This window comes from Orycteropus afer, unplaced genomic scaffold (genome assembly GCF_000298275.1).
Source record: "Orycteropus afer afer isolate SDZICR_OR568_19922 unplaced genomic scaffold, OryAfe1.0 scaffold00077, whole genome shotgun sequence".
In the NCBI taxonomy this organism is placed as follows: Eukaryota; Metazoa; Chordata; class Mammalia; order Tubulidentata; family Orycteropodidae; genus Orycteropus; species Orycteropus afer.
This window is the reverse complement of record NW_006921664.1, coordinates 7,991,208-8,003,957: the sequence shown is the minus strand read 5'-3', so window position 1 is coordinate 8,003,957 and position 12,750 is coordinate 7,991,208. Positions and strand designations below refer to the sequence as shown.

Sequence of the window (12,750 nt, the reverse complement as noted above, 5' to 3'; positions counted from 1 at the left end):
AAAAAAAACATTTACAAAATATAGAAATGTTTGGATCCAACAGATGGACAAACATATTCCTTTCAAGTATCTCTCCTTGAAGAAAATAAAAATTAATCAGGTTACTTCCAATACAAAAAAGTCTCTCTTTTTGTTCTCTCTCAGGTAAACAGTTTCAAACCTATTAGGTTGCATAGTTCTAAGATCATAAGCACCTTAACGAAATGTAACTTGGTATTCTTTTTTTTCCTTGATCCTTTCACTCTTTCCATTCTTGCTCTCAATTTTTTTTTTTTTTTTTTTATGTTGGTTTTTTGTTTTCTGTTTTGTTGAGAAAGTAGTGCGGAAAAAGAAAGTGTGATCACCTGCACAATATTGTTATTTTACCAGGATATGCATGTATGTGGTATGTGGAGACGCCTGTGTGTGTGTGTTGTATATGTGTGTGTGTGCTTGGGTGTGTATGCTGATATAAACATTGATAGTGTCACACAGACATACTTTATGACCTAGGGAAATTGGGTGGGAAAGTGCCTATGAAAGGCGTTTTCAAACTCATGGCTTTCTTGATGCTATTTGGGATGTGATTGTCTACATTACTGCAGACTAGACAAGTTGACTTCAAGGCTCACACTGTAAGGGAACCACAAAGGGGGGAGAGTACTATCCCCGTGTCAACAACAGGTGTCATCAGTTTGATGCTGGAAGAAATGAAGGGTACACCATTCTCCCTTTCCCTCCCCATCCCCAGTTCCTTCTCTGCTTCGTCTCTAAGCCCTGGCTAAGGACTTTTCCACATTTTCCTTCATCTGTTTCAAAACAGATTTTGTTCTTAGTTTAGGTTTTTTGTGTTTTCTTTTCTTTCTTTTTTTTTTTTTTTTGTAATTCTATTTTTCTGGTCATTTAACTCAGAAACCTTAAAAAATTTCTTCATTTTGTCACTGTCTTCTCTGGGCAACACTTGTTCCCTTTCCCCCCCGGGCTGGGCAACTCTATGAGCACCCACACTCCTCTACTATCATGTTCTGAATATCCTTTTTGATGATGTTTTGACCATCATCATAGTACAGCATGGACATGGGTCTCAGCTTAGTGGGCACACAGCACGACTTGAGGTTGGCGAAGGGGCTGTGGCCCCGCATGCGGTAGTGGTTGATGACTGTAGAATGGAAGGAGAGCGAGGAGCCCGACGTGCCCGCTATATGGCTGGGGCACTCACCCTCACAGTAGTTGGCATGGTAGCCAGAGGGAGCGATGATCCAGTCATTCCAGCCGATGTCCTTGAAACTAACAAAGAACTGTTTCTTACAGCAGATGTTGACCTTGCCATCACACTCCAAGCCCCGCCGCCGCCGACGATGAGGGTGGTCTTCAGACTGCCGGGCCTGCAGCATAAGGAAAGGTCTGTGCGACTGCTCCTTGTCGTCCTCGCCTCCTGCTCCTCCATCACCACTGTCCTTCCTCTTCCCTTCCCCGTCCTCATCTTTCTTCTTCTTTTTGCCCAGAAGCACCAGGCTGGCACCAGTCTCCTGGCACTGCTCACAGGCAAACCGAACATCCAAGGAGCTCTTGCCCTGATCCAGCAGCCGCTGGATGCTGCTGGAGACTGGAAAGATGTGCCAGGTGCTCTTTCGAGCATCCACCACCTTCTCCGATATCAGCAGTTCACTCCTCTCACCCTTCAAGCCCACTTCCTCCGCCTCCTCCCCTGCGTCCAAGCTGCCCTGAGGGTGCTTCTGTTGCTGGAAGAGGCGGATGGTGACTTTGGTCCTGGTCTTGTTGGCCTTGGGGACTTTTAGAAAGAGCCAGACTTCTGCACGCTCCACCACAGACAGGTCACTGCCTTCCTTGGAAATCTCAAAGTGCAGCGTTTTCCTGGCTGTGCCTGAAGATGAAACACAGCATAAGAGAGATCAGGGACACACATTAGATTGTGAGTTAGCATTGACTCCCTCATTTCCAGCAAGCAGGAGTCTTCCTTACAGACCATCTAGAACAGAGCCCAGCAAACCATGGCCAGCAGTCAAATCTAGCCTGTCACCTGTTTCTGTGTGGCCTGCAAGCTAACCATGCCTTTTAACATTTTTTAAATGACTGGAAAAAAAAAAAAAAAATACACACACACACATATAATGAATTATGTAAATTATATGAAATTCAAATTTCAGAATTCATAAACAAAGTTTTATTGAGACACAGTAATACTTTTACTCTATGTACTCTCCGTGGCTGGCTTTGTGCTATAACATGGAGTTGAGTAGTTTTGACAGACACAGTCTGGCCTGCAAAGCTAACTCCTATCTAGCCATTTACAAAAAAAGTTTGCTGATCCTCATTCTAGAGGGAAAAGACCTGCATGTCCACTGCACCTATCACTACCTGTGTGTCTGGAGACTAATCACGTCATGTCCATTTCACCTTTTGTATAATGGAACTGGCATAAATGACACTGGGCCTATATTCTCACAGATTTGGGAGAATTAAATAGGAAAACCCACTGTAAGCTACAGCAAACTATGGATATATTATCATTCTCATGAACATACACAAACACATTCCCAGCTATGTCTGTCATGAGGGTGTGCAGGCCACAACCCTGCTTTGCAACACCTCTGCCCACCATCGTTTCTCTCCTGGATTCTAAAACCCAGTGCCACTGAGTCAATTCCAACTCACAGTGGCAGAGTAGAACTGCCCCACAGAGCTTCCCCGGCTATAATCTTTACTACCCCCAGAGCTGATGGTAGGTTTGAACTGTGACCCTCCGTTAGCAATCAAGTACTAAACCACTTGCACCACCAGGGCACATATTTCCCTGGATTACATATGTTTAATTTTCCTCTTTGGTATTGAATCAGGCCTCTCCTCAATCATTTCTCCATTAAGCAGCTGAAAGAATCTTTCCCCAAGGCAAATCTGATCATGTCACTCCATCTTCAAGGCCCTTTAGTGACTTCTTATTGCCCTCAGGATCAAAAACAACTGCCTAGAACTCCAGGGCTCTCTGTAAGCTACTCTTTTTCCTAGTTCTCTGAGGTTCAACTACATGATGTTACTTTGTGGTCTTTGAGCATCCCATGCTCTCTCTTGTCTCCACATAGTCACATATGCTGTTCCTTATGCCTAGAATATTCCTGCTCCCACCACCACAACAACAAAATATGTATCAGTAGAGCCTAACTTTAATAATGTTTCAGTTATCATATTGGATGACAGGTTCCCTAGAAAACCTCCCTTGAAATCTCCCCTACCCTCAGCCTCCAGCCAGTCCAGTTTAGCTACCCCCAAGGTATGAGGTCCTATCTATTTTATTCACTATCATTGCCCAGTGTTTAGAAGACAATAGGCAATTGCCAGACAAATCCTCATTATTGAGTGGAGACTTCCTTACCACTGAGTTATATTAGATTAAGAGAGCCACCCCGTCTCCATGTTTCCCTCCTTCCCTTCTAATTGTAGCTTAATCAGTACCAATACCAAAAAACCAAACTCACTGCTGTCGAGTCAATTCTGACTCATAGTGACACCATGTGGATTTCCAAGGCTGTAAGTCTTCACAGAAGCAAATTGCCCCATCTTTCTTCCATGGGAGTTTGGTGGCATAGTGCCTAAGGCATTTGACTGCTAACCAGAAAGCTGACAGTTCAAACCCACCAGCCACTCCTCAGAAGGAAGATTGAACAATCTACTTCAGTAGAGATACTGCCTTGGAAACCCAAGGAGGGTCTGCTATGAGTCGAATTGATTTGATGGCACTGATTTTTTTTTTTTTTTTTTTTTTTTTTCCTCCAATGGAGCAGCTGGTGGGTTCAAACCACCTAACTTTGGTTAGTGGCCAAATGCCTTTAACACTACACCACCAAAGATTCTTAATGAGCACCAAACCATGTTTCAAATAGCAGTTGCTACTAATGCTTTGTCCCTGGGTGGTGCAAATGGTTAACATGCTCTGCAACTAAGCCAAAGTTGGAAGGTGTAGTCCACCATGAGGCACCTCAGAAGAAAGCCATGACAATCTACTTCCAAAAAAAAAAAAAAAAAACAGAGCACAGCTTTACTCTGACACACAGGGGGTTACCATAAGTCAAAGTTGGCCCAATGGCAACTGTTTGTTTATTGATGTTATAGTGCAAATCTCTGCATTGTCAAGCAGTTGGATTCAAGGACTACTCAGTTCTTGCCTAGCTCTCAAATTAGAATGTCTTGTTCCTTTCCCTTTCCATAAGCACCCGTATGTTTATTCATGTAACAATGTTCACCGTTGGGAGCAGGTGTCCAGACTATAGGTGTCTGATTCATCAGATACTTCCCCTCACTTGTATTTTGAAACATGGTGATATACAGAAGCACACTTTCTGTTCACATGACCACCTCCTGCAAGTACCTACTTGCAACTGTCTGACTTTCCATACCTTCACATGTGTCCCATGTACAAATCTGAGGACAATATTAAAAAGTTCATCTTATAACTCGCAACTCCCTAGGAGAGTCTTCCTGCCTGGTTTTCTGTAGCTAACGGAAATCCAGCCATACTTATCACTCTCAACTAGAGATGTTTACGGTACTATAAATTTTAGGCACAGTTTCAAGTTCTCTGCAGCAGAAGGCAAGCTTTTCTGTGCACTGCACACTGTTGGTTCTGTTCCTAATTTAACACACTCTGCACACTGTGATTATGATAGTGGTAAATTCACTGAGAGAAGGGCCAAGGAGGGCTGCACATTTATAAGAAAGGCTCTCTGGAGTCTTTGTGTCAACTTGCTAGGATGCTGGCAAGGATGATGATGGTGGTGGTGAGGTGAGTTCCTCTAACTCCCACCTCATGTCCCTGGCAGGAGTTGAAATGAATAATAAAGCTTGGTTTATGATTAAATCACCAGAGCATGAGGCAGTTAGTGGGGGAAGCTATCTTTTTTTAAGGAAACATGATGACTCTTTTGAAAAATGTGAATCCAGTATTCCCCTTTGCTAAGATTGGATGGGTGTTTTTATTTCTGTTTGTTTGTTAAGAAGGAAAGAAAGAAGATTCTAGGAAGGACAGCTTAGTCATTTAAATCTAAAAAGGCAATTAGCAGCAGATCTTAAGAGGCTGGGTTCTCCCAGGACCAAAGGAAAAGGATGACCGCAGCCTCCAATATGTGGCGTGGGAGAGTGGACAGGTTCCTCACAGTCATTGTTGGAACTCCTACCCACCCTGCCCATGGAGAATGTTAACAAGCTACCTGCTGTTTCCCCTTCTGCCTCTACACAGGCCATACTAAATACTAAACTGAATACTGAATACTGAAATACTAAACTGCACAGGATGTCACTCGAAAGACAGAAAGATGGTAGCTGCTGAATTAGAGAAGGAAGAGGGCACAAGGCTGTGTTTTGTTTTTCGAGGAAAGAGTGTGAAAATGAGCTTCAGACTGGTCCCCAGGATGAGGAAGCTCCCTGGGTCTCAGGTAAAGCATCCCCACAGGCTCTGCCCTTATCCAAGCTTGGCTTGACAGACGGGGTTGAGGGTTGAAGGTAGACAGCCCTCAGGTGAAGAGACAGTCCAGATGGCAGTACTGACTGGCACACACGGGTCTTTCCATGATCACAGCCCAGAGAAGTCTACAGATGCTACGGAGTGGGGGTGCAGGGCAGTGCAGGGGAGAGAGGAAGGGCTAATTGGCCAACCTGAACAAGTGGCAGCCACATCCAAATTGCACTTGTGAAGCCAGTGAGGCCGCTCGCAGCCACGCAGCCTACAGGAGAAGCCCCTGATTTCATGAAAGCAGGTTTCTAATGCTTGATAGAGCCCCACCCCTTCTTCACAAGCAGCTGTACTTGGAGCGAATGATTTAGTGTTCCTGAGAGAGGATCATACAAAGAGAGTAGTCATTCCAGGGGGCTCAATCTGTCAGGTGCTGTTATATTAGGATCAGAGAGTCATCATAAAATGACTTTCATCCTGGACTTGGATGGTAATTAACTGCATGGCATCGCGTGCGTGTTGTGGGGAGGCACACATGCTGATTTACGTACCCGTTTAATTATCTGAGCTGAAAGACTCTGTTCCCTGCATTTGTATCCATCGCCTGCCTGCCTCATCTCTCCCCCATATTTCTGACATTTGGATTTTCCCCTTACTAACTGACATGCTTGTCGCCTCCTTCTCCTGGTGTCCATTTCTGGAACTGCTGTTTGTACATTGCATGATATTTTATAAGGCAAAAAAATAAAACTGAGATCTAATTTCATGAAAATGCTGTTGCCATAATGCTCAGGAGAACAGGGGGAAGAGAGAAACTCAAGTCTTCCTAATGTCTACCTCATATGCAGGTACATTTTACAAGTTTTATTGTATTCTTACTTGTTAAGCAGTGAATTTTTTTTTTTTTTCTTTTACATTAGCTTTCATTGCAGAAGGGGGAAGGGAGAACAAGACTGCTGGAAGCTGAGATAGAATTATATTTATCAGGTCTGTAGGCTTCAGAAATATATTGAAAAAAAAAAACCTTCCGATTTCTTAAGGATGAAAAATGTAATAAATACTTAGTCAGTTTATGCTATTCCCTTTATCTGTATATTACCAAAGAGAGACTGCTATACTGCAGTGAAGCGGTCTGGGTGCCCCAATAAGCCAATCTCTATGCAGAACAATTTAGAGAACAGGAAAATGTTGCCTGAGGCTGAGGTATTTAGGACCAGTTTCTAAACAGTTTCAGGTTTGACTTAAATATCTCTTGCTGTAAAATCCTGAAATGGAAGCTCTCCCATAATGCTTTGTGAGCAGGTACAGCATTAGTTTATACAGGTGTGCACTCAATTCCTACACTATATCTAGCCAGATATAACTGGTTTCTTTGCTAACCTTTCATTACCTACTCTCTGACAATATTCTTTTCATCCTCTGTGCTATTTTTTTCCTCCCGAGGGCTTGTGAGGCAAGGCTTGTATCACAGCCTGCTCTGCCTGAGTAATTCACTAAGAAACTCCCACGCAAACCCATGTGGGTGATAATATTTCATCACTTAAGCTTCTATGAGCTTGGTGGACACATACCAAAGAGAGAGGGAAAAAGGTTCAGGAAGATGACCAGGAGGGATAAATGTTGCACCTTACAGGAAAGAACTTTGAAATGTTGTCTTGTGGGAAGGATTGGACGGAGAAAAGACTAGAGGTAAAAACGCCTACAAGGCTACTTGCAGCAGATTTTTCTTTGCCTTCAGAATTACTCACATATATATATATTTTTTTAATAACTTAATCATGAAAGAATTCCAAGGGTTAATCAGCCAAGCCTCTGGTTGTTCCTTCTTCCACCCTAACATGCAAAAATCTACTCATCCCAAAGGCCATGCATCTCAGAATTGTGGGTGCATAAACACTTCCAATTAAATAAGCAACCCACACATGCAATGTTTCCGGGTTTGTTTTTCCTCACCAGGGTCCTGCTTAAAGTATGCTGCCCTTCTACATAAGGGTAATAATTAGGTCTCTGATGTTAATGTGGAAAGTCTTGCTATTTATATAAGCATTTAAACTCACCATGGGGGGGGGAGCCTCACTGTAAAAAGAGACTGTTAGTTTAATTTTCCATTCTTCACCAAGGTTTCACTGTGCCCAGTTATGGGATTGTCACTGGCAAGAACTTGCAGAACTCCCATTTACAACATGTGTGTTCTTTGAAGCACTACTCTGTATTTGGATTGTATTTCTGGGGGGTTTCTGCTGAAGGCAGTAAGTGAGGATATAAAGGTTATTACTCCTCTTATTTCCAAAAGAGAATCTTGGCTGTTATCAAATCACAGGTTTGGTCCCAAATTATTTTGGTTAACTTTTAGCCTTAATATCTGTCCTCTGGGACCCACTATGGGTCCTACTATGGGTCAATACTGTAAATTCTCAGCCACATTCACCATCACTGCCCTGCTAGTTAAATGGAGATAAAAAGGAATGTTAAATATTCAGGGAAAAAGGGGTTTAGATTCTTAGATGAAGTAGAAAAACTTACCTAAGGTCCAACCCACTGAATATCAGAGACTTCTCACATTCCTGAACAAAGTTCCTGAGAACTTTTACACTTTGGAGTTTGGGATCTAGTTATCAGTGAAGTATGAAAAATTCTGAACTACAACTAAGAGATCACGCTCAAGTAGATTTTATCAGAAGAGGGGCCAAGATAAATACGTGCTTTCACAAAAAGTGCCTGGGAAGGTATTACTCCCAGTTCCCCATAAATTTCAATACTAACACCCCCACCCATAGCCCAATACACCTACTTCACAAGTTCAAACCACTGTTAATTTCTTTCTACGTCTTGTCCCCACTATTCCTCTCACGCTCTCAGAATGGAAATAAACGCATCCTCAGAAGCTGAACACCATGTTCCCACAAGGCGTTAAATAAATAGCCTTTTTTTCCTCCCTGTTTGAAGTCACTTGTCATTTGTTGTTGGTGAAAAGTGTTGGTGAGGCAAGCAAACCAGGAGGAAAAAAAAATGGGGGAAGGAAGAGGGTTTTTGTAAAAGCTCATGCAACCGTATTAGGGAGCGACATGAGCAAATCAGTATTACTGATGATTCATGGTCACATTTCTCCACTCTCTGCTTTGTTTGGTTTTAAAATTTATCACTCCTCTGCCTTCCATAGGGCTCTGGAATGTTCACATGTATCACTAATATTCCCATTTCTGTTCCTTATGTCTCATTTAATGTACCATAGGTAGTCATGTTTTCCCCATCCTATAAAGTCCTAACTTTTTTCTGCAGGATAAGAGGAAGCAAGAGGTAACTGATAATCACTAAGACTATGGCACTACAGATTGGGGCTTCTAGTAGGTGAAATTGCATTTCCCTGGAAGATTAACTGGCAAGCAGTAAAAGTCTTTGGAATGCGCCCTCTTGTGGCCAATAGTTTCCCGTTATTCAGAGAAGTGTGTTAACTCCTAAATACATCCCTTTAGCCAGGAGCAATTCACAGAGAAATACAGAAGACTGGCATGGAATGTAGGAGTCAACTCCACTGTGAGTTGCTTTCTTGAGGTGGGGGAAAAGAATCTTCCAAGCAAAACTTCTCAGACCTCGATTTGGGGACTGCAAATTTCTAACTCAAATATTCTGTAAATAGTATTCTCCAAAACAGAAGATATATGTGGTGTTGCTTTCACCAACACCTGGACTCTAAGCATTTTCCATATCTTAGTGTTTTATTTGTCTTTCTTTCCCTTCTCTTTGTTTAACAAGTATGATCAGTTGCTAAGTTAATTACTAGAATCAGCATATAAATTTGGCAGCATATATAATGTTGGAGACGAAACATTATATTGTTATTCTACATTAACTGGCTAGCTATTGTCATTAACAAAAATAAGGTAAAATATGATACAGCAGCCAATAAGGCCACTGACAATTGGCAATTATAGTAATAGTTGGCTTGGGTTTGCCCATCCCTTCTGCCTTTCTTTTAAAGAGAAGCCGTCTCTTTAAGATCTTAAGGTAAACACTAAGGATTCTGACACAGCTGAGCAAAGATCACACTAACCTTGGTGAGTAATCTTGGGTGACATATATAAAAAGAAAAGTATTTTTATTTACTGAAAGAAGTGTCAGAGAGCCTTGTAGGATTCATCTCTTACTGCATAATAACTCACATTAGCTTAAAAGGATGGGGCACTTTCTACCTGAGCTCAGTGGGACAAATTCAGGTAAAAGAGTTCTAAGCATATTAGCTTTGTAGGCATATTAGTTTTGTAGTCTGTCAGTTGGGGTTACCATATCTTACCTTTATTAAACGATCAAAGAGAGAAGAGGCAAAAATTAAACATGTATCCCGAACTGAGGAATCTTGTAGTCAATTGAGTATGTGTCTATGGCCAGGACAGGGGTGATACTTTTTATTAACTCGATACTATGCTGTACAAAATAGTTTATAAAGAAGGGAAAAGTACATATCCTTCCTATTCTCTGAAATTCTTGATATTCTGCAGAGTTGGAATTTTACTAAAATTGAATTATTCCAATAGCCACCAAGACAGATCTTTGCTATTCATTTTCATATGTTCACTACAATCTTTCAAATGATAAATATATTTCTTGGGTAGCAAAATCTGCATCAAAAGGCCCACATGGTACTCTATAGGGAGAATAGATTGTCTACCATATATAAAATCATTATACCTATGAAATCAACTTGAAGTTGATATGTGGAACTTCTTAGATGAGAAAAATAAACAAATATATTAAACTTCCTCTAAGAATCCAGTAACTTACCTAAAGTCAGGCTGAAAACTCATCCAGAAGGAGTTTTCCATTACAGACCTTAAAATTTAGTCAACATTTAAATCAAATGAAATCATCTTAAAATAATAGCTTATTTCTTGCCAATTAAACACCTTACAGAAAAGTAAAAAGGATAAGACTTCATGTAACTGGGAAAAAATATTGGCACTGAGATGAAGGCTATAGTAAAGAAGGAATGGAAATGGTCAAATTCTTTCCCTGCAAAAGTCCCTTAGTGCCAAGAGAGTATTTACTATGAATGTCCAATAAGTCAGAAAGTGGGGGCACATTGCTAGCATCAGATATATAGTTAAAGGACTGACTAGCAGGTTCATGGTTGAAGGCATGGGTACACTTTGTCATGTCATAGAATAATGTTAAAGTCAATGGAAAGGGCACTTGCAATTGAGGCCATTATGAATGGCACTCAGTATATAAAATCATATAGAGGGAGCCCTTTGTGTCAGTCTATGGAGATCCCCCTTAAACCATTGGAATCGATTCTATACACAGGGCCCAATGCATAAGTGTTTTCTTTCCTACTTTACAACCACTAAAAGTTGAAGAAAATTGAGTGGCCCCTTGAAAACTCCAACCTGACTTTTTCCCTAAAAAAGCTTCAAAAGATAAAGTCATATTTACTATGTTCTTGTAAGCTGCATCAAGGAAAAGCTTTAGGGAAAGTAAGACATCCCTAAAAGAGAGGAGCTTCTGGGGAGAGGTTTACTGCCCTGGAAGTTTGAGGGACATTAGGATTTCTCAAGGTAGATATCATGAAGCCAGCAGGCTACCTGCTCCCCAACAAGAATGTCCAAGTCTTGCATGGCTTTCTTAAAAAAAGAACATCTGACTCAACAGGTTTTCAGGGTTGGAAATTCTGAGTGTTGCCTTAATTGTTTATACTACAGCGGCAAACTTTTAAACAAAAATGCTGGGAGTCCCTACACATACTTTACTGGCCATATGCTCTACCAAACAAAACAATGGCATTCCTTTCAAAGGGATTTGGCAAAGGGTGCAATTGTGGAGCCTGGCATTACCACAAAAGTAACATGGCATTAACACGTGTGTATGCCCGGGCATGCATAGGCTTGCAGGCAGGCAAAAGGATCCATGCCACATAACTGTCCAAATAGCCTGATTCCATACTTTCAACAGATATTTTCTATTCAGTAACAGGTTAATGTGTTCCTGGGCCAGAGATTAGGATTTATTTATTAAAGTTCTTCCTCTTAAGGACTGAGTGAGAGTTCAGCGCAGTATCTTAGAGTACTTTGTCAAGGTTGCATTCTTTGGCAGAGAGCTCTCAGTAACTTTACAGAGAACAAAACTATTTATTATTTATTTATTTATTTATTTATTTTGGTTCAGCCAGTATTCCAAAAGCAACTGCTGATTCAGTGTCAACTGCCCACCCCAACAACTCTTTCTTGCCTCCAATGGGGTGCCTATGCAACTGTAGATAGTTTCTAAAGGTAAAAATGATTCTCACTAATAAATATCCCCCGCTTCTCCCCTGATTGGACTTTTAAAGGGGAAGGGTTGTTTTAAGACCATGACTTCATCTATGCCATTCCACCCTTTCACTCTACTCTCACCCCCCCCCCCCATAAAAACTTTGGATGGGCTTCGGAAGCCTCCTCTGCTCCCATGCACCTGAAAATGCCCCGGCTTCCATCTGGCTTGGTTCAGATCTGGTTTTACAGGCAGGACGCAAGAGCCCCTAGCAGATCGGCTTCCAGCAGGGTTGGCCCCAGAGCTTTCTCCCGGGGTGACCGGCTGAGTTTAGCAAGTGTAAGCAAGTCGCCTCCAGCCAGAGCTCGACCTACAAGAATTCTTTCTGCGGAGCTCTCTCGCCTCCCTGACGCCCCTCTGTCCGCTCCCGGCACCAAATTACTAGTAACCTCGCCAAGCAGTTTCCAGCCTGAGGGAGAAGTTCCTCCCGGGACTGTCAAAGACAGACCTTCAATCCTTTTTCCTCCCCCCTCGAAGCTGCCAGCACCCACCTGATTCCGCGAACGTGATGATCTCGGAGGTCTGCTCCAGGAGTTCATTCATTTCAGCCCTCCGCCCGATGTCGTCCTCGATCTCCACGTACCCGTTCTCCCCCACTTTGCCCACATGAAGCTTCCTGATGGCGTTCAGAAGCGCCGCCTTGGGCACCGGCTGGGTGACTTCGGGTCTCTTCTTCAAATGCAGCATGTTTAAAATGTGCCTCTTGACGGCCTCTACCATCTCCGGCTGAGAGTTGGGTACATCCTTGGGGAGGGTGGCCAGGGCACAGGCCGGGCAGTCAGGGTCTGCACTGTGCCCCTCGGATCCCGGGGTAGGGGAACTCCTCACTATAATCCAGCAACTCGCCAACAAAAATCCTCTCAGCCAAAGCCAGGGCATCCTGGCAGCAAAAGTTGTTGTGATTGCCTTTTTCAAAGGCCCTGCTTTTCCTCCCCCCTCAAGCACAGGTTTTGTGTGTGTGTGTGTGTGTGTGTGTGTGTGGTTTTTCTTTTTTTTTTCCTTTT

The 12,750-nt window shown here is 42.5% G+C and overlaps 1 protein-coding gene across 1 annotated transcript; it reads right to left on the bottom strand.

The window, feature by feature from the left end:
* Nucleotides 1-971: 971 nt before the first annotated feature.
* Nucleotides 972-12,625, bottom strand: INHBA (inhibin subunit beta A). The gene is made up of 2 exons (XM_007941239.2): nucleotides 12,238-12,625; nucleotides 972-1,864 (listed from the first exon to the last, which is right to left on the bottom strand). Exons 1-2 carry the CDS (start codon nucleotides 12,623-12,625, stop codon nucleotides 972-974), a joined length of 1,281 nt encoding a protein of 426 aa, XP_007939430.1.
* Nucleotides 12,626-12,750: the final 125 nt, after the last annotated feature.